The following is a 22,054-nucleotide window of genomic DNA, read 5'->3' as shown; positions in this document are numbered from 1 at the left end:
GAAGGGTCAGAAGTGTTAGCAAATGGTCCCTATTTCAGATCTGCAGATTAATCTTATTATTTAGAGTCAGCTGGTTTTCATCCCATGCAGGATCTGAAATCTTTAAGTTATTTTCCTAAGAACGAAATAAACTGACAGCTTGAATGGCCTTTGGAAAGTCTACAGTAGATTAGCCAGCTAAGACAAGGTTATGTTTTGCTGCTTATTAAAGTGAACCGACAGCCATGACCTTTATTTAACCTACCGTGTCTCCTGCAGTAGGCATCTGTGAATAGTGTTATTATATGCCCTGCTCCTGCAGCCTCCCCACTTCCTGCAGCTTCCCACAATAGGCGTTGTGAAGGGTCACGATCCATGGTGGGTGATGTCAAACAGTCATTAAAGCTGTTAAGATAACCGCCGAAGTCAAAGATTTTACTGCCTTTGCGGAAGGAAGCAGGTCCCAAGAAGGGCTCTCTTGCGCGTTCCTACCGCTGAACGAGCTCCTTGGCGGGCTGAGTTCGTAGCCCCTGAAACGGCCCCCGGTATATCAGTGTACAGCGTGCCGAGCGGGCGCTGGGATTTCGCTCGTGTGAGGCCTGCGTCCGTAAGGCTGCGTTCCTGGCAGCGTCCTGGCGGCCGCCCCGGACGGGAACACGCGGGGGGCTGGCAAGGTCTGGTGCTGCCGCTCCGCTCCCCTGGGAGCGGCCTGGCGGAAGAGGTGGTGCGTGGTGCGAGCGCAGAGCATGAGAAACCTCGCTGTGCTTCTCTTCATCGCGTGTCTCTGATGGACCTAATCTTGCATCTGCTCCCAGCAGTGGGAAGTTTTCCTTAGGATTCAGTTATCTGTGGATTGAGGCCTCTTTTTTTCAGGCACAGTAAAAGCTCTCTGTGTTGTGTACTGATTAAAATCCCACTGTTTAATGAGTTTAGTTATAAAAGGAAATTGATTATAAAAAACTTTATTTTATTGCCTTCTTGAATGGTGCGTTAATCTTTTTTTTTTATTCTTCTCGCTGCTGTAAGCATTGCTTGAAACAGGAAATCATAAATACTGGGGTTGAAATTCGTAGGTCCCAGTGCACCTGCGTTCCAGCCCTCGCCAGAAAGTACTGATGTGGCAAGCTGATGTTTACTGGCCCATTTCAGCCAGGTGTAATGGCTTTTAGCTCGGCTGCCGCAAGGCTGCCTGAACTGCCACAGCTTGAGCTGGAAAGCCAAGCCTTGTAGCATGTTAGAAGTGTGGAATTGAGCTCTTTTAAGTATCTTTAATGTGCGTTACTTATATTTTTACAGTTCCAGATGCTGCTCCTTCCAGTGTGTCGGTGGATACTGTGAATAGCACGCTGGTTAAAGTGTTCTGGTTTGGAATTCCAAGGGACAGAGTTCGCGGACATTTAAGAGGCTATAAGGTTATACATTTCTCTTTAAATAACTGTATACACTTTTACAAAGTATTAAATGAGTGCCATCTGAATGACAGATCGCAATCTCTCGTTTCTGGGAAGATGAGAGAAATCAATATGGTGTTCCTCCCCACAAAACAGAACTTGTTATAGAAATGCCAATCTCAATGCAGGTCACTTGGTGGAAAACCAAAAGTATGCTGGATGGAAAGAGGCATCACCCAGAGAAGCACTTCCTAACCTTTGTAGGAGACAGAAACTACGGAATGATTCCTGGTCTAGAGCCCTTTAGTGAATTCCGCTTAACCGTTCTGGCTTACAATGCAAAAGGAGACGGACCAGAAAGCTCTCCGGTTGTATTTGAAACGCCAGAAGGAGGTAAGAAAAAATGGAAATGTGGGATGGAGGGAATTAAATAGCAATCTTCCATGTAACTAGGCAAGTTAATTTTGTAAAGTTAAAGTGATTGAAAAATCTCTTATATTCATAAAACTGTTCACTGGAAAGGACCCCAAAACAATGATGTGCTGAAGAGCGCTCTGTTGCCTGCAGAAGGAATAGGAGTAATTAGGCTGCATGTTTCCAGGAAGTGTTTGACATCTTGCTGAACTGGAACATGAACAGCTAGTAGGGTGTTAAATAAAAAAGGAGAACACTAGGTACTCAGCTAACCTGTATCCTAGTTTAACAAATACCTGTGGAAACAGACCTCTACAATACTCTTTTCTGTAAGTTGCTCCCTGTATTTTCCAGTCCCTGAGCAGCCACGTTTTCTACGGATACTAAACTTCGATAAGGACTCCGTCACTCTGTCGTGGGGACTTCCCAAGAAAGCGAATGGCCACCTTACTGGCTACGTTTTGCAATACCAGATAAGTATGTACTTGTTGTACTTTGATGTTAGAATTCAAGCAGTTAGATCTTTATTAGTTAAAATTTATTTTAGTTTATATGTGAACAGTTATTTAAAACAGGCGCTAATGAGAAAGGCTGTGTTTCAGAAATTTCTGTAATAACGGGAGCACGAGAACGTGTTTCGGAGCTGTGATGTTGGCCTAGCCTGCTAGGGGGCAGGCCAAATTCATTTTCCAGAGCAAAGAAGTTTTCAGTGTGCTTTTCCAATCTGGGGAAACTCATAATGCTGTCATGCTCTATTCCACTTTTTATAGTCTGATTAGATTATTTCAAATTTGCAAATGATACTTAATGTATTAATTAAGAGACACACAAACTATAGGAGATTTTTGCTGAAGTGAAACTCATTCAGCACAGAACGATTTGTAATGAGAATCCTGTTGCCACATTCATTCAGATTTTCACGCTGTTTCATGTCAGTGAGCGCCTCCTTCCTGTCAAATTGCTCAGTAGAAATGAAGAGAACTGTCACTGAGTCGTGTTATTCCATAACCACATTGCGAAACAGCCAAGCCCCAGGGTCGGAGGTCCAGAGGTATTTCTTTCATGCCAGTGGAGAACTGAGGAGCTAGAATAAAGATTTTGAGCAGATGAACTCCGGCAGAATGCAGTATTGACTCTAGGTTACCACAACAGCAAATGTGAAGTTTGGTGACAGTTCAGGGTATTTTATATATCCTCAGAGGCTGGATGTGGCATACAGCATGTGCTGTTTACAAAAAGAAATTCTCACGCACTTTTCACTCGCCTCTGGTGTTAGCAGAAGAGCCACATACCTTTGCAGTCAGGGGCTAGAGGCTGGACTAGAGGCCTTTTGTCTGTTTTGGATGATTAGGTGCAGAGAGTGGATCCATCTTTTGGGCGGGTTGGGAGTGGCGACGCCTCTGTCAGCAGCCAGCTGCACCAGAGCAGAGCAGAATGGCTCTTCATTAACTTGCTTGTGAAAGCTTGCATATGTTTGGAAGCAAAGTAAAAATCACTGCATGTGTATGTAATATTCTAAGAGATCATAATTTTTACTTCCCACTCAATGTGTACACATCTAGAATTGGAGAGCTTTTTAGGTACAATAATGGCTCAGCAAGTAGATGGGTGATTGACACAGACAAGACAAATCCCATTTAAGTGCTGCACAAGCTAGTAAGATATGCTCATTCAGACTTCCATCCTTCCTACTTACGGCAGAATGCCCCCCTTGTACGAGCGTTCCTGACACTTTTTATGGCGGTAGCATTCAGCTGCTGGATCTGACTTGACTCTCTCTTATCTTTCAGTAAATGAAACGCATGAGATCGGACCCTTGAATGACGTCAGCATAACAAACCATTCCACGCTCAGCTGGAGGCTTTCCAATCTCAGCTCCAGCACCAAGTACAAATTCTATGTAAGGGCTTGTACAGTGAAAGGCTGTGGAAAGCCAGTCACAGAGGAAGGACTAACAATGGCTCAAGGGAGTAAGTTAATAGGCAATATGTTTTTATGTGGAGAAGCTTTAACAATAATGGAAAAATCTATTGAGAGTATTCCAGGCTTGACATTTCCTCTGTAATTAGAGGAAATAAATTTGTTTTTCTTTGCATGAGAACAATCAATGAACTTTTTAATGCAGCCATGCAGCACTTCAGAGAAGAAGAGCTTATATGGCTGTTTCATTTTGCTGTACAGTGCTATGTTTCTGTTCCCACTGATCAGCTCTTTAAGCTGTACTAGAATCAGCGATTTGGATTTACTTGTGAACAGAAAATGGAAGATCTAAACAATTGGCCCTCAGTGATATTATAAGATTAAATTCTGCCCTTGCATGAACGTGGGGGACTCCCAACAACATTCGTGGCAGTTATTCGACATGGAAAGTCCATATTAACATGAAGTTGACTGTAACGCATTTGATCCCTTATTTTATTATTATTTTATCAAAGACTGGAAGTCTTTGCCATTTGCAGGCCACTTGTACCTTCTCCTGAAACACTGATGTTCAGTGATTTAAAAGAAAAGTACAAGCAAAATGTTACCGCTCCTCTTTCTCATTCAGCTGAAATGAAATAAAATGTACTGTGCTCAGCAAGTCTGGAAATTCGACAATACCAAAGAACAAGTCCTTAGCTATTAATCAGAAACCATTGCTGTGGACTTACCACAGGGAGGGAGAAAAGAATGCGATAAGCAAGAGAGTCTTGGCTTCATCATTTTTCGCAATGATAACAGTCTGTAACAACGTTGATATAAAATAGAAAAACGGTCCTTGTTGCGTGGTATCCCATCAGACTTCCAAACTGCAGAATCTTTTCAGTTACGGAACTTTTTGGAAAGAAACAAGTTTAAAAAAAAAATTTTTTAACCTCTTCACATCCCAATTCAAGATCCGAGTCATTTGTTTTCTTGACTAGTGAAACAAAGACTGTTCTAGGTTTCTAGGGTTTTAGTATTTTCCCGTCGCTTTTTTTGGCAAAATTTTAGGCCGTCCTAAGTGTTTCTCTGATCCGTATCTGGTTATAAAATGTAGCATCTTTCAGCTTCTCTCTAAATGCATGCACAGCCTGAAAGAGGAGTTTCCTGGCTGGCCCCGCTCTGCCTGACGACGGCGTGTCGCAGAAGGGGAGTCACCAGCTCGTCTCCTGTCCCTCCCTGCTGCACCCTCTCTGCTCGTCTGTCTCACAAGCGCAGACACATCTCCTCTTCAGCCTGCAGTAATTCTCTGCTTCCGTTTGCAGCCTGACAGCCATTTTTTCTAAGAAATTGCCCTGCCCAGGCTGCAGCACAGTCCACAAATCTGGGTCAGGGTGTCCGTCTGTGTTTCCGCACTGGTTGTGGGGCAGATCACGCCAGGGAAGCTCACGAGCTTCCAAGGCCCAAATCGCGTTGTTACGTTTTCTTTGTAGTTCTTACGGGCTCTCACCTTCAAAACTGCTGTTTTGGCCATCCCTCCCCCTTGCCCTCGTTGTTTGCTGGCAAGGTTTTCTGCTAGTCCCCTTTTTCTCAAACCGACTCTGCTTAGGCGTCTTGGTTTGGCCACCTCATTCCCCCTAGGTAACACACTGCAAAATCAGACTGTTTGGTGCCTCTTTGCTGAAGTCAGTCAGTCCTTTCCCGAGCGTCCCGTGGCCTGCAGGGTCACGGTGATATGCAGGATCTCATGTTGCAGGGATCTATTAGTGTGAGTTAAAATGTAATCTTCAGGAAGAAAGCAAAAGACCCTTTTTGCAATCTAAAAATACGCAATTCCACCTGTATTCATTACCTTCTCTGGTCCTCACTGGGCAGCCAGAATCGTGTATTTTGGCCACTTGAAAGTCTATAACATAGTTGAATAACCTTACAAGGTTTTAAGATATGCCTCCCTGCATGATACACTTAAAAGAGGGATAAAGATAACGTTGACATTCGTTTTACCCTTTCTCCCTTCTTTTCTGTCCTAAGGCTTTATTTCAAAAATGGCGACAAGTGAAGTAAGCCTTACAGAATGCATGTCGAGCAGGGTAGTACGGTTAGTAGGAACTGCAGGGGTCCTAGTCCGTGCTTGCTGTGTAGTCCTCACACGGACTTCCTGGTTCTCAAGCCACCCTAAGTTAGGGCACTGCATCTGCCCCTGAGATGCCTTAGAGCTCTGTATCACTATTTGTTGGCTAAATTGTTCGGGCGTTTTTCAACTACACGTGATAGGCTGAAAAAATTACACTTTTCCGTGACCTGTGGGGGTTTTTAAGCTGTGGTATGGGAAGCAGGGCAATCGCTCAAAGTTAGAACAGTTTCTCTCCTTGAAAAAATGGAATGATTTTAAAAGTCAAGGTTTGTCATTTAAAGTGACCCGCATAAATGACAGATTTAAAATGTGGTGCCCTCTGAAATGAAACGCCATAATAGAGCACTCCAGGTTTCGTCGGGTTTTGATTCAGTGATGATATAGCCAGTATGTTCCATTTTTAGTAAGAAAAACATGAAGCTCTCTTTGTTCCGTTTAGGATTTGAGTAGCTTCCATTGCTGTAATATAGCTTTTGCAGACTGTGCCGTGGGTATTTCAGGATTTCCAAATACATTCCCCAGAAAAGTGGAGAGGTCTAGGTAGACGCAATAGATTCATTCACATTTCATCATTGGTGTATTTGAACTGAATCACTTTCATTACTTTCATTTATTTACAGTTATCCCTGTTGGCATAGTCTGGAATTGGAGAGTAAAGTCAAATCTTTCTTTTATATGTATATCTGTAATGTATGTGTCACCACTAAAAAAAAGTCTTGAGTGGGAAAAATTATTGTGCCCTAGGTGATGATTTTACAAGCCTGTAATTTCTGTGCAACCCGTTTCCTGACCGTGAGTTTGCAGGGGCATGACTGGCTAAGTTCAGTAAGCAAAATGTCTCCCTGTTGAATAAATATAACTCCCGTCCACATAAAGGGGTAAATCCTGCTCTTTCTGCCCTTTCCCTACAACTGCAGCACCTTCCTCAGTGAACGAACCGTTGAGCTTCACTCTTCTGTGGGGAGAAGCACATTCGTTTGGCTTGCCAGCACTTTACCGAAAGGCCAGTGAGTGGATATTGATAGGGAAAGAAAATCTGCTCTCATCTCTGTCTTCAGGCTTTGGCGGCCAGAGCAGCGCTCGGCGGTCTGCGTGTCCTGCAGCGTCGGTGGTAGGGCGCTCTACACCCTGATACTGTTTCAGTCCGCTCGTGCTATTTCTGCGTAATTACTTAGCAGAGGGAAACCGCACTGTAGTAGTGGTCTCTAGGATTAAATCGCCAGCCGTTGGAATGAAAGAGAAATAGAAGCAGGCCACACAAAACTAAAAGCTTTCGTTGATAGCATTCTTGCCCTATGAGCTAAGAGCATTAGTAACTAATCCAAAGTCACTGGAATGAAAGACCCGTTTTCCATGAATCATCTTAAATGTAATCATAATAACTCAGATACGAAATACTGATGTGCGACCAGAGACCTTCATCTGTTGTCGATAAAATACTGTGGACAGTCATGAAGAACGTGTGCCCACTGAGACACAGTATTTGTGGAAAAAAGCGTTTTTTGTTTTTTGGTTTTTTTTGCACGGAAGCGCAGAATAAGGCCCTTTGTGACTGAAGTGGTGACTCATGGTCGCATGCGCAGTGAATCCTTTGGCTTGTGGTGTGTTACCACGGCTCTTGCGCAGTCACCGCAGCAGGTTACTGATTCGTTATGTACCACAGAGGCCGAGTTAATTCTTTGGCTTTTTACCCGACGCCGTTATTTGCTTAGTGAAATTGAGTTACGGATGCAAAGGCATACTGCTTAGTACTGCAAAACGAAGAATTTTAAAAATTTTGACTATAAAGAAAATCCCTTACTTTCTGAGTTACAATTTGAATGACTGAATCAAAGTTTCAAGACCAGCATTTCTTCGCTGTAGTGAAAAGTTGCATGTATACCCTGCTGCAGAACTTGAAAATGTGGTCATATTTGAATTTAACCATCTATTATTGTTATTATTATATCTTGATAAGTAAATGTTGTGAATTTATCTTATTTCCATTCCACAGAAGTAGGTATACTGTCTTTAGAAAGTAAGCCTTGTCTTTCACTTTTTATTTTCAGGCAGTGTGTCTTAAACGACCTACAAACTAATTAATTTTCCCCTTGAAAACGTCTGTTTCCCAACGATCGTTAGTCGTCAGAAGTATAACAAAAAAAATAATTACAGAAGTGAAAAAAATCATTTAATGTAAGAGTTCTTTTTAACTCAAAGCTTCTTTTCCTCTAGAGCTACCAGTGTATTTGGAGGAGTACTAAATGCGCGTTGCGTGTTGAGAGTGATGACTGTGTGTCCGGAAACTCAGCCCTGAACGAGGAATGCAGCCAGAGGAAGCTGTATGACTGCAGCTTTACTTTCCAGAGTAGCGAAGTAGCTAAAGAATATACGTTCACCAGTGTCATTATATGTCAGTGGCGTTTGGCGCCTAACCCCCACCGGCCTTTTGAAAACCTTAGCTTGAGAGCACTAGCCTTTCCTAAGAGGAGGAGAGTAACCGTTCGTAGCACGTCACACCGTTTCAGCTCCCTTTTGCCACGAGCACGGTGCGAGAGGTAAAGTACATCTCCCTCAGCCCTCTGCAGCTGCCCGCAGCGCTAGCAGCAAACCCCCAACTCCTAGGAGAGACCATGGCCCTGCTCAAGAGAACCTGATGGAACCTGAGTGACAGATTTCTTTGTCCGTCGTTTCTGCCCCTCCTCTGCGCTGCCGCCGTCTCAGCGGGCGAGCGCGCGGCGCCTCCCAGCAAAGGAGCGCTCCCGCGGAGCCGGCGGGTTCGTGCGAGCTGCACCGGGCACGGGGAGTACGGGACGTAGCGCTGTTTCACACCCCGCTCTTTTTGAGCAGAAAAATAGGCGTGTTAAGGATGATAGGTTAAATATATCCATCCGTCCGTGAGCCTGTCAAGCAAAGTTGCCGTTAGCTGTATGTCTTGGCTGGTTTTTGCCAAGACGCGGAGCTTTTCCTGTGCTAGCAGCCTGCCGCGCAGGCAGCTGTCGAGGGGCAGTGTTAGTGCGCTGAAGCAAGCTCAGGCGTCGTGTTCGGAGCTCAGGTTTCTCCCGCCAAGGACAATCAGCAGGAAGAGGGTACCGCTCGCTCGGAAGCCTCCCCTGTAAATTCTTCTCAGAAGATTTTACGCACGGCAGGCTTAGTAATCGCCGTAGCTTAAAATCCTCACAATTTAGCATGAATTACCTCCTGCCCTATAAAAGCCCAGGAGATGAAGAACAGTTACGTTGCATATTTATGCACTTTTAATAGCCAGTCAGTAGAGGAAAACTAATGAAAGTTCAGCTCTCCATTTATTGCGAGCAGATGTATTTAGACAGGTATGTTTATAAATTAAGATATTGCCCACAATCAGTATTTAGTTGTGAGACTGCCAGCTTTTTTATATGTTTCCTAACAGATGTGCTAACTTTTGGAAAACTAGCACTCTCGCGAGTCTTTAGGGGCAGTTTATATTGTTTTCCCTTTATACCGTAAGCTTCTATAAAAAATGTGTGTTCTGCTGTTCTCATAAATCTCGAAGCCCAGTAGGAATATTGTAAAATTGCAGTTCAGTGTTTAATGTTCATGCTAGTCCCATGATATGGCTGATAAATAGTGGGAGAAGATGAGAAGTGCTGGTGATATGCCTTTATTACTAACGCTTCTTCTCCCCTATTGTAGATTAAAAACCTAACCCAACAGCTTTCAATTTTCTGAAGCTAATTTCTGCAGCTCACTGACCTTTCAGTATATTGAGCTTTTCCTTATCTGTATATCTTTGCTTTTATTTTTCAGGATTCTACACTGCTTTTTCTATTCCATCCACCAAACTTTCCCCCAGTTAGCAATGCTTTTTCTTCTGTAGGTACTATATGTATATAGTATGACACAGACCAGAAAGAAATGGCGTGGAAGGAAACCTCACTCGTCACTGGACACATGCACTGAGTTTTAAAGTTGCAGGAAAAAAAAAGCTGTTTAGTGTTTCGTGATAGCAAATGTTTAAATCCCAGAGAGCCAATGGTAAGGCACAAGTCCCGGTCGGGTCAGGTTAGGCTGTTGAGGCAAAACTCCCATGGTGTTTTGTCCCTGATCCAACGGGGCCCTTAAGCGTGTGCTCAGTAGCGTGGAGGAATCCCGGGGCAGAAAAGGGGTTATTTTTCAGCTGTACCAGTTCTCCGTTTCTGTTCATGCAAATAGCCGAGCGCTCAAAACCAAGCGGCTGGCACAAGCTGGAAATAAATAGGTGAGGTGTACGGACTGGTTAAGTTGGTTTAAGAAAACGCACAACTAACCGCCGCTGTGGGCCTACCGTTGAGCGCAGAGTTGAGCGTTTTGCTGACAAAGAGTTCAGTGAAGACCTTTGTTGTAAGACCTTTGTTGTGTGCAAATTGGAATATATGATTACTGGGTCGGCCTGGCGTGCGTAAGTGTTATAAGGTATTTAATGCATAATGAGATTGAAGTTCATATTAAGCCTTGTTGCTTTATGGATAGTGTTTCAATTAAGCAAAGTTTTCTGATGTCTTGATTTTAGAAAATGTAATTAAAATATACCTGTGGTATCCCGTTGCTTAATTTGCAGTTTGATTAAAAATTATAGCTCAGTTTCACATACTTCATCTAGCAAAACCTACCAATAGATGGATTAATTTATGCTAATACACTGTGCTTCAGTATCAGCAGTATTTCAGCTGTACGTGTTCTCTCTGGTTCCCAGTGGTCTACTAATTTAACTGCTTACTGTAATATATGTATAGTTGCCTTGGAAAACTTATCATGTACTGCTGCTTTGATTGTGCCTGCATTGGTCTTAATCTTTTTTTTTTCCCTTCAGCTGTCAGCTAAGCCTTAATCTCTCCAAACTTCTTGCTTTGCTTGTTTACTGGTTTAAGTATTAATGAGCATTGCTTTACTGTGAGTGCTAGATGGTTGGTCCAGCAGTTTTCAAGTTATACTGTGTGCTCAATGCTTAAGCTTAGGAGACTTCAGAAAGATGGCCAGATAAATCAGGCAAATTAGGCACCTGAACACAATTAAAGAGTCATTTATTAATGCTGTCTTCCACGATTCCTTTCCTAACGTGAAAGGTAAGCGCACTCCTGTGCTGTACCCATTGGTTAGCCAAAGAAATTTGTCACATGGACAAGCACTTCTGAATTTGATTGCGTGCACAGACTTTTCTCATTACTCTTGGAGTGACTGCTAGCATGTATGGGTGTCCTTTTACTGTTGTCCACAAATGCTGTCTTTAAAAAGTGTATTTAATACCTTACAAGCTTAATGCAGACAGAAATTACAGTGGGAGTGCAAGTAAAAAAGACTAAAATTAGACCTACTGGAGTTTCCCTTCTACCTCCTAATCAAATATTAGACTCATCAAGAATATTTAAATACCTAAATATCCATTTAAAAGAAGATTTGAGCTGTGTCTAAACCACTGTTTTGCATGGGCATTGTGGAATTTAAAAGGACATGAAAAATCACTGTCAGGAGAGAAATGAGTATAAATCCCAACGTTAATTTTTCCGTGAGACATACAAGAAGCCGTTTCTAGATAACTAACAAGCTGTCTGTTCTTCCCTGCTGAGTTCAGTTCAATGGAGAAGCATCAAACCCCAGATTATCTATACAAAGCAAGCCCATTTTCAAGCTGTAATTTTTTCAAGCATGCATTAGTTAAAGCAGATCCATAATCCCCCGTCATTGTTAACGTTCATCCTGGGAAACCCTTCATAAACATCAGGATTATTTCAGTCTGCTGTTTATTTTATCTGATAGAATATTACAAATCAAATAGAGGGAATGTTTTTTATTTTACCGTCTGCTTTTAAAAATCAGATTATCTCTTGACAAATATTAAACGTATCCTTATGTGTCATATTGGTGTGTTACTTAGATTATTTGTAACTGTGCATGTCACAGGCCTTTGTTGAATGAATAAAATTAATTAACATGACTTGAATATGTACATTTCGTAGGTAAAGGGATCGACAGGATTTCAGAAGCAGTAAATCCCACCCAAAAGGTTCACCCCATTGAGGCACTTGAGCCTGGAACTGAATATACAGTTCGTCTAGTGACTAAGAATTGGGTTGATAACAATAGCATTTTTGAAGATGTAATTGAGACAAGGGGGAGAGGTGAGAAATGAAACCCTTCAAGGTGATAAAGATTTATTTTGAATGTACATAAATGTTGAGGTTATGTATTTTGATGTGCACCGAAAGTGTAAACTTAAATATCAAAATCATAAAATATGAATTTGCTCTGTGTTTTTTAAGTTGACTCTTGCAGTGGAATGCCACGGGAGCTTAAATGCATCCGTGGTTCTCAGGTTTTATGCTTTACTTGATACACAGTAACCTGGAACAATTACAGACCTTTACCAAACATAGTTTTACCTCCTATGCAGTTTTGAAAGGGTAGTTCTGTGATATAATCCATTGTAAACGTGCTAGTCGAGCGGTTTGCATGTATCAGGTGCACTTTTAACTCTTGTTTCTTTCGCAAAACGGCTTTTGCATGAGAGACTTAACAGTTCTCTGTTCAGCTTTCCTCGTTGGCATTAATCCTTTGAGTCAAACACTCTTTCACAATTTCTTTTCTAACACTTCTGCATTGTGCCTTGTAGACAGTGCGTTCACCTTAAGTCTAAAAATGCCATGCTTGGACATATTTCTGTCTTGTATTTCTTTAAATTGAGCACAATAAGTAGTGATAGTCTGATTCAATTAAAATTCAGTGAAGAAAGTGTTAAGAACTCATTTTATGGAAAGGTGATGCCATTTTCATCTGGTTAATTTTCCTCTTTTTACTTCTCTCCTGTTTTTGTACAGCTTATGCTGGCATTTATGATGGAATTTCCACGCAGGGGTGGTTTATTGGACTGATGTGCGCCATCGCTTTGCTCACCTTACTGCTGCTAACTGTTTGCTTTGTCAGAAGAAATAAAGGAGGAAAATATTCAGGTAAATGAATTTATTGTCAGTTTGCTGTGTTCACTTGTTAATAACAAGCATTCTTCAGACTTTTATCTCTAGAGGCTGCAAAGCCACAGGCAGAAACACCCAATTAGGGTCTGTAGCTTTTGATAAATATCCACAGAGCGGTTTCTAACGAACGTAGGCAAAACTGCTCTCTGGGTGAGAGAGTGCTGTGGGCTGCTAAGAGACCTAGCCCAGGTCTTCGATACTGCTTGCTCAATCTTTCGGTGTTTAATCCACTGTAGAGTCAAGGTCCTTAACAGATGCACCACTGAGCTGCCTGTGAAGGGCCCCTTGCGTGATCCCTTTCCAACTGATAATTGCTACGTGATGTAACTGACGTATGCTTCCCGCTACAGCCAAACTGCGTAACAATAAAATACTTTGCTAAAAGCATTTCTGTAATTTTCAAAGCAATGAGTAAGGATCTAAGTGTGAAACACTTGCTGAGCCTCTTAGAAATCAGGTGTTGACAACAAGCTCTCAGTGAAAACGTGCTCTTTGAGTGCAGTAGAACATTTAGTGAAAGCTATTGTTTTCCAGGGCAAGTCGTAGGTAGTGAGAGGCAGTTTTCCCATTGCATCTGCAAAAAGAAAAGTCCATGATGGAACATGGCGTACAGATCTGTGCTTTATTTTATTTGTACAGTGAAAGAAAAAGAAGATTTGCATCCAGATCCTGAAGCTCAATCAATAAAAGATGAAATCTTTGGGGAATATAGGTAAATAGGAACTGCTTTAACAAGCGTTTTTGTTTGTTGGGTTTTTTTTTGTTTCTAGATGTCATCACCGTTTTTTATTTAGGACATTTTATAGCATGCAAGTAAAGCTGTTTTTCATTTCCAAAGCAAACCTCACAGGAGTGGATGATAGTAGGAATATACAGGTATATCCAGTATACTTAAATCCACCCAAGTTGGGATATAAGTAAGTGCTGATGTATTAACGGTTGTTTTTCACATGCGTTTTATTTAGCATTGTATGAATAATGTAAATATATTTGATAATTTGGGGTCCTGTTCTAACGTCCACCGAAGTCAATGGAAAGATTTGTATGCCTTCAGTGGGTTTCTCAAACCCAGTCAGGCCCTCATCTTGTAATATGGGGGTTGTTCATTCTGGGGAAGGAAACAGGAGAAAAATCTAAAAAAAACAGAGATGGCAAGAAAAAATCTCACTACAGAAGTTTCTGTGTGAGACCTGAAATAATGATTTTGGCTGCTTTAAAATAAAGTTTACGGTATTATGTAACTGTGGAATGAAGAAAGATGCATCATTATATGAGCCATACTGGAAAACTGGTGTAGCTGGCCTTAAAGGCATAAAGTTTCTGGAGAAATCCCACTTATATACTACATTATTTGTACTGGAATAGGGTTTTTTTTTCCTGCATAATTTCATCTTTATTTAATTCTTAATGCTTTCTAATGGGACAAATATTTAGAAAGGTAAGAAAGTCCTGAGGTTAACTTTCACCCCATTCCCCCAAATCCAAACTTGTCTTTTTTATAAATAGAAATGCCAGATGCAGAAAAGAAGCAAATATTTTTAATGCATTGGTTACGTGTTACTGGTTAGATATTGAAGAGGTAAACTTCAGGCATGTTTCATTTTTTCCTCAGATAACATTACCAAACCTTTGAAACAGGATTGGTATTTACAAGGACTGTAGTCAAGTAATCATGTACCTAGTCAAGAGGCCTAATTCTGGGGTTGTTTAGAGACTTTTAGTTGACTTTCCCACTTTCCTTTGTGTGTGGTTTTTTTTTTTTTTTTTTTTGCTTGATGGCTGGAAACATACTTAAAAAACACCGATGCATCCTGATGCTTTTCTCTTACCTTCAACCCCTTGAAGCCCGAGAGAGGCTTTAAGTAGTAGTTTCATACGAGCGGGCTAGAGTAGTATGTGATCAGCTGTGAGCTGCTGACTAAGGGCAAGTCTCATCTTGCGTGAAACAGTGAAATGTCAGAGTACTGGTCTAAGAGAGACGTATGACCATACCTGATACATAGCCCAGAAGTAGTCTAAAACTTTGTATAAGCTCAGATATATGTATAAGCTCAGATAGGCTTCGCAGGCATTTTTAATGGAGCAAGCCGATGCTCTGCGAAGTCTGAGTCCACAGGACGTTGAAAATGGCCTCGAGGTGCAAATGCTTCGCCTGCTTCTCTAGAAATAAGCAAAGGTCGACCAATTTTCATGTTCAGGCATTACTTAGGCTTATTTGATTCCTCTGCATTGACCTTAGGAGGAGTTTCTAACGGAATTTCATGAGTAGTCTTCATTTTGGTTGTCCAAAATGACAACGCTTGCTTTAAATTGCCATTAAACATGTACTGCATATTAGCAGATACAGATACTGTGAAGGTTTATGATGCAGATTCTGTTTTCTTTCTTCCCTATTTCTCCCCTTTATCAGAGAGAAACTCTATTAGTTACAGTAAGATAAGACACCAGGAGAACAAATGAAAAAAAAAAAGGGGGGGGAAACACCCCACTTTGTTACTTCCCTAAAATCAAATAAATGCTCACAAAGTAGTGAGAAATAACCTACAGCTTATGCCTCATCCCACAACTGCACTTCAGTTCACCCACCCACTTCAAAAGGAAAATGAAACAAATGGGCCCTGAAAATTGCCCACAGCCTTGTGAAATGAAAATACCTCTTTCTGTAAGGTACAAAAGACTTGACAGTAGGCACTGACCACTGCAGTGGGTCCCTAAAATCATTTTTGGCATTTGCATCTTGCTTTTCTTCCCTCTTCACTTTCTGTCCATTCTCCTTCACTCCATCTTTTCAAAAGCAAAAAGAAGAAAGGGACCAAACCAAAACACAGGAGCGATTTTCAGTAGTGTTTCCATTTTTAACCGGTTTTGTTGAACACAAACTCAGCTACATGGAAAATTCGGAGAAACGTAGGTCAGCACAGATGAGCTGCACCGGGCCGAACAGGAAGCAAATGGTCAGACTGTTCTAAATACGCAACCCACGTAGAAAATATTTCCTTCCCTCTTCCCTGATCCTGGTTTCTCTCATAGCAAAAAAGCAGTTTCCGTGCTTGCAATAAAAAGCTGGATTTTTGGAAAGACGTTTCTTTGTTTTGTAGTGACAGCGATGAAAAGCCGCTGAAAGGCAGCCTCCAGTCAATAAACGGGGACATTAAAGCCACCGAAAGTGCTGATAGTCTGGTAGATTACGGAGAAGGGGAACACGGGATGTTCAATGAAGATGGTTCATTTATTGGAGCTTATTCTGGATCTAAGGAAAAAGGATCAGTTGAAAGCACTGGGAGTTCTACAGCAACTTTTCCTCTCCATGCGTAAAATGTTAGCAAGAATGATTCCTTTTGAATGGTGATACATATCCTGACTAGCACTGCACAGCTACCATATGTGATTGGAAATAGGTTACCAATTGAGTCAGTCAGGAACCTGACATCCAGGTAATACAAAAATAAGTCACTGCCACTAAAAGATGAGTTTTGAGAGTTTTCCATCCTAATTGTTCAGGTGTTTTCTTCTATTAAAAACCAACCGAATCATTCCTTAGTATACAAAATATGTCAGTCTTACCAAAACACAATTTCTCAGTGTTACATATGTATAGTTACTTGCTATTCTGTGTGTTTCTTAATTTTGGAATATATTTCTCTGTAAAATATATTTTTTTCTTGCGTGGCTGTTGTCACTTTGTACATACTTTTATACCCAGTATTCCCTCATATATCACGACCTCAGCCTTGGAGAGGTCAGAACCCAGTAAGGAAAAAAAAAACCAAAAACACAGGTTATTCTACAAAGTGACACAACGAATCCTGCTGAGGAAAACAATAATTTTGGGAAAATGGTACTGGAGAAATATATTCTAGGTATTATTTAATTTTTCATAAGGAAATAAACTCCTTTGCTTAAGATGCTCTAAATTTATTTTAGTGGTTACAGCTGACTGCAATTACCGTTTCTTAGAGATGCAACTTTATGCGTGGAAAATTTGCTCTCAAAAGATAAAGTGCAGATCATGTGTCTGAATCCTCTGTCCAGTAGCTGGCACTATTTCCTTAAATAAAATAAGCTGCAGTAACTTTCCTGTGGCAAGGCAAAACAGGGTTCCCATCCGACCATCATTAAGAATTTTAATTTGATTTCCTGAATCTCTGCAAGCTGCATTTCTAAGCAAAAGGCTTTTTGCCTGTCTCGTATCTGTATATTTGTGTGCTGGCGTTCATTTCATGGAGACATTGTACATATGCTGTTAATATTGACCCAGTTTAAAATCAGCCTTGTTTTATTTTGAAATGAGACATGATGCTAGCATGAGTCTGTAGAGCCGTGTAGTAATAGGATTGCTTCTCAAAATGAGCTTGAACCAGCGAAACCAGTTTTCAGAAGAGGAGTTGTGTGTAAGCCAATCGCATGAATCGTACTGCTTTCTAATATCACATAAAATACATCTATGTGAGTATCAAGAGAGCATTTATTTTCAAGCTATTCATTGTTAAATAAACAAAAGCAAAAGCAAAGAGGAAATATTATGATACGGTTTCTTTTACATTTTGTTTACTGAATGCTGGTTTAGATCCTCTCTGTTGTAGTTCTTTTCTTTGCCCGTCGTTTCCCCTATGAACTCAGCAAAGCTGAGCGCTCTTGCCAGCACGTTTTTTTGGTCTTTTAGTATTTGGATCTCCCGATTATCTATAAAATCATTTGTATTTTAATATATGCTTATTTGATTAGAGTTTTAATACTACTTCATTTCTTCTCTGAACTTACAAGTGGCTGCCACTTCAGTTACAATTTTTTTTAAACATTGTTGTGAGACCACTAATTCCTGTAGGAGAAATAGGTCCTAAAAGCCATTTAAATCCTGGTAGCAGTTCGCCAAATGTCCCCAGTGGTTCCTTCATGGTCTCTGTTACTTCAGTGGAAGAAAGAGTGGAAGTAACAATTACTCGCATGGTTAAGAGTTTACAGATAACACCTGGAATTGCCAATCTATTAGTTGCACGTATAAATGCACTTTGTTCCAAATAGGAAGGCCAGGATTTATAAGTGGCTAACCGTAAGTTTGTGCTTCTCACTAGAGTGGCTAAATTCTCAAAAGTGCTCAGTAATTACTGAAAAAAATGTCTTTGGTGCTGGATGCTTCTGAATAGCTGTTCCTCTTTTGTGTTTTTACTCATAGTGACCTTTTCTGTAGCCTCTCTTTGGGAAAAGCAAATCCCCGATAAGCCAACCCCAAAACCCCAGTGATGCTGTGTCAATGACTGTAAAATCTGCCCCGAGTCAAAAATAGTCCCCACTCCATGTCAGTGACCTCTGGGATGTGAAGGATTTGACAAAGTCGTTCGTTCTGTGTTATGTATAAAGTCTTATTTTCTGCACTTCACTTAAGCTGAATGCTGAAAAAGTCCAAAGTCATCTTCATTTAAAAAAAAGAAGCAAGGGAGTAGTTGGAGGGATGTGAAAATTGGCATCTTGTCAGCAAAGAGAGATTTCCCACCGGGATCGTTATCTACTGACTCTTGTCTGCTGTATCCCAAAAGAGACAAAGACTAAGAACTGATTAGACTTGTGACGATGTTTCTTGCAAGCTTCAGCCTATTTTTAATGCAGTTCCTTTAGGAATCATCTGCCCTAGCATGTGCTACTGCAGCGTTGACTACGGCGAGCTTTGTTTTGTTCTCTCAGTCATTTTCAGTGAAATATTTTGTATTTTAAATGGAGATATTTCCACTGTCTGGCACTTCTTAAATATTAAAGCTAATCCCTTAATCTTACATCTCTACCACACTGAGGCTCTCTGATGACGAAAGGAGGGCCGCTCCGGCTTTCTCTGGTAGGTGCGGAAGTAGATCCTGCGACACCAGTTTTCCCAGAGCAAAGTTACGGCCGTCTCCAGCCTTTCAAGGGGTGATGGATTTCAGGCTGTTTTTCTCCTTTCTTAGCATGCTCCACCCGCTGCAAACGCACAAAACCCCAGGGAGGGCAGCGAGAGGCAGGGAGCCAAGTTACGGCAGGAGCCCCAAAGCCGCGGTAGCTGCCCTGCGCGAAGAGCCCGGGCAGGGTTGGGTCGGTCTCCGAACCGGGCAAGGCTGTCCGCGCCGTGGCTCCTCGGCAGGGCCGGCGGTGACTTCCAGGCTCTGCGCAGCCCGGCAGCGGGCAGGCACTTGCTTCTGCTTTGGGTTGCTGCAGATCGGCTAGGCTCAGCGTCCCCCAAAACACCTCTGGTAAGCAGCCGCAAATTTCAGACCGTATTAGTGAGCGTCAAGCTATCGAATGATGAATAAATCCCTTGTGCTATCAGTTGCTCTGTTGCTGCTGAGAGATGTTTATGACATTCCTGTGATGTGCTACTCATCTGTGCCGGTATGAGTGCTTTTTCTTTTGAAATTTTAATTCAGACCCTTAAATCTTAGTGTTTCATTATGCCTCAGGGCCTAAAAATCATACGGTGACAAAAAGATGTGCAATGGAATTTTTACAGTGTGCACTGACTTTTGGGGAATATGCCCAATGAATATTAAACTAATGGCTAAAACTCCTAGGGAAACTAACTCACATGAGCTTTCTTCTCCGTCTCAGTCATTTCTTTTCCTTTTTTTTTCCTCCCCCCCCCCCCCCCCCCCCCCCACTGCGGTTGTATTTTATTCTTTCAGGGTACCGCTCATGCAGTGGGTCTTGGAAAGTGCAGGCCACTAATGCTATTTCAGAGATTTGCTTTCAAAAAGGAACTAACACTATAAGCTTATAGTTTCCTGAGCAGTTCTTTGCCACAGGCAGTGAACAGTCTGCGCTTTCGTTGTGGGGCAGTCTGTTGCAGATGAGAAGCAGTATGGACATGTAGATTGAATTAAAAGTATCGATACCAACTGTACTGCAACTTTGAAGTATTCCCTTAATCAAATAACTTTTCAGTGCTGTCTGGGAGCATTTATTAAAATTAGTTGATGAAAATCTGTAGTGATTTCATTAATGGATACCTACCCTGGAATTAAAAACGCCGGCAGTGTGAGCACGCACGCTGTGTCACGAAGGAAATTTTAGTGAATCAGTCCTAGCGTTTTCTGCTGCCAACTCTCTAGTGGCAAGGGTGAGGCAATTGGAGCGCTAGTTCAAGTTAGCTGGTTTTTTGGTCACATGTGGGTACGATGCGTTGGTACATTTTGCTGCCAGTACGAGGGTAAGAGGGGAAATGACGTTTTCGGAGTTGGTGTCTGCGTGGACCCAGGCGGGCGTCTGGCACAGCGAAGAGGAGCAGCTCCCTGGCGCCGGACAGCCCCCGCTTGGGAGTTCAAACAGCCTCTTGCAGAACAAGAGAGGTACGAAAGTTGCTCGTACAGAAAGTTGTGAGGTTTTGACTGTGCTTGACATGCAACTGTGCATAAAATCACCTCTTCTTTATTATTAAGAAAAATAAGCTGCGTGCTGCCTCCCCGAGTAGCCCATTTGCTTTCGCAGAGCAGCGTATCAGTGACTGATTCCAGAGCGGGTTGTAAGCTCAGACCTAAGCGTATAATTTCTATGTTTATTAAAAAAAATAAAAAATAACGTAATTGCACAGTAGAGAATTTGTAGGAATGGCCTCAGCTTCATTCTCTGGTAAAATTTGTGAACCCAGGCTTCAGAAATCCACGTTTTGGGGCCTCCTCGGCTCTTCAGGTGCGGGCTGCCGCGCTGGCCAGGCCCCCAGCCCCGCCTGGGGCTGCCTCTTTGCGAAGGGCACGGTGAGAAACCAAATCTGAAAATGATTTTCCCCTCTGGACAAAAATGTGTGTGTGTATGTATAATAGATAATTTCTCTGTAACTCTGTTTTAAATGACTCTCATTAGTGAATCATGTAATGGTTCATGATACTTGTTTTGCTGCGGTCTTACAGATTTTAATGAGTAACTCTTTTTCTGATAACTGCTTGCATTGACCGAATGGGTCAGATCCAGTATGTGAGAGGTTTTAATAGAAACATTCAGGCCAATATTCTTTTTGAGGTGCAAACAAATACTAGCACAGTCTTTCTGTACAAGAAGTTTTGTGGTTTTTACAGTAATTCCTCATGTAGTTTTGTAGACTAATGTTAGAATGACATTCGCTAATCCTCGTGCGCTTCTCAAAGGAAATCTCTTCATAATCTGTTTGTAGTCATTTTGCAGATGAGTGGTTAGTCCAGATTATTTTAAATACCTGTAAGAATGGACGTACAAAAAGGGAAATTGTTCTTCATGACAAGAGAATTTCCGTTCATTTGGCAAAGTATCAAGCCCTCAGCTGCATCTCTTAAAATGTGTAGTGTTTCAAAATAAAGGAGATGACCGTGTTGGAGCATCCGTACATGTTTACGTTGCAGCTCTGTATCTTTCATGTAAAGCTTTCAATTAATGCTATCAAATGAGTGAGTTTTGTAATCTGGAGTAGCCTGTTCCGTTTTCATGCAGGAAACAATGCGTGGGTTTGAGCCAAAGCGTACTATCTGTTTCATTTATTATTATTGTTACTTTAAACAAGAGACTTTGTAATTTCGTGAGAAAAGATCAAAGCAAATGTGTCACTGTTACATTGTTACTTTTTGAGCTAAATGTTAGCGTGCATTTATTAAACTTTAGAGAAATGTGTTTGTACTGTAGTTGCTGTTTGTATCATGCATATGTGCATGTACGGTTTTAAAGGATATTTTCATTTTACATGAAATTCAACTTTGCTAATAAAAGTTTGACTTGATGTAATCTTCAAAAGCCTTAGGTGTAATCAGCAAGTTTGGTTTTTTTTCTGATGCCGTGTCTTTGTTGGGAGCTGGTTTTAATTTGCGTGCACAGACCTCTCTAGCTTGTGTTAGGTGGTGAGTTTCCCAGCCGCCCAGCGTTAAGCCCGGCTTAGAGGCTGTGATCGGAGATGGCTCATTTACTTCATAATAGGGTCATTACCTGGCTCCGACGGTTGTCATGTATGTTAGCATATATGAACATTATCTTAGTTTATTACTCTTGACTGTATAAGTTAACATCACGTGAGCTCTCAGGCATGTAGGACTTTAATCTAAGTGGCGTGTGAAATACCCAGCAAAATAAAGTTACCCAGTGTCAAAATACACTTAGCTGTGAGGTGGAACCCGGCAGTAGGACGCACCAGGCCTGAACAACGATGAAAACACCTGATCCAGTTATAAGTGGTAGAATACAGCTAGAAAGATTGCCAGGACTAATTTCTACATGTCTTCATTAAGGATCACCAGAGTAACGGTGATACAAAATTTTATAAGTACTCAGGCACCGAGAAACCCAGT

The 22,054-nt window shown here is 41.6% G+C and overlaps 1 protein-coding gene across 18 annotated transcripts in view; it reads left to right on the top strand.

Moving 5' to 3' along the window:
- Positions 1-21,506, top strand: part of CHL1 (cell adhesion molecule L1 like) — a 318,808-nt gene extending 297,302 nt beyond the window's left edge. For 14 of the 18 annotated variants that reach the window (XM_068960377.1, XM_068960380.1, XM_068960374.1 and 11 more), the window contains 8 exons: positions 1,276-1,391; positions 1,559-1,763; positions 2,139-2,261; positions 3,575-3,754; positions 11,775-11,936; positions 12,633-12,764; positions 13,428-13,500; positions 15,887-21,506. In XM_068960377.1, coding sequence (XP_068816478.1) covers positions 1,276-1,391; positions 1,559-1,763; positions 2,139-2,261; positions 3,575-3,754; positions 11,775-11,936; positions 12,633-12,764; positions 13,428-13,500; positions 15,887-16,103 — 1,208 coding nt within the window. In that variant the 3' untranslated portion in view covers positions 16,104-21,506. The remainder of the gene's footprint in view (positions 1-1,275; positions 1,392-1,558; positions 1,764-2,138; positions 2,262-3,574; positions 3,755-11,774; positions 11,937-12,632; positions 12,765-13,427; positions 13,501-15,886) is intronic. The other 4 variants (XM_068960383.1, XM_068960384.1, XM_068960382.1 and 1 more) reach the window with 3 other exon arrangements.
- The last annotated feature ends 548 nt before the right edge of the window (positions 21,507-22,054 follow it).

The sequence above is a fragment of the Struthio camelus genome, chromosome 14 (assembly GCF_040807025.1).
Source record: "Struthio camelus isolate bStrCam1 chromosome 14, bStrCam1.hap1, whole genome shotgun sequence".
In the NCBI taxonomy this organism is placed as follows: Eukaryota; Metazoa; Chordata; class Aves; order Struthioniformes; family Struthionidae; genus Struthio; species Struthio camelus.
This window is presented reverse-complemented; position numbering and strand designations above follow the sequence as displayed.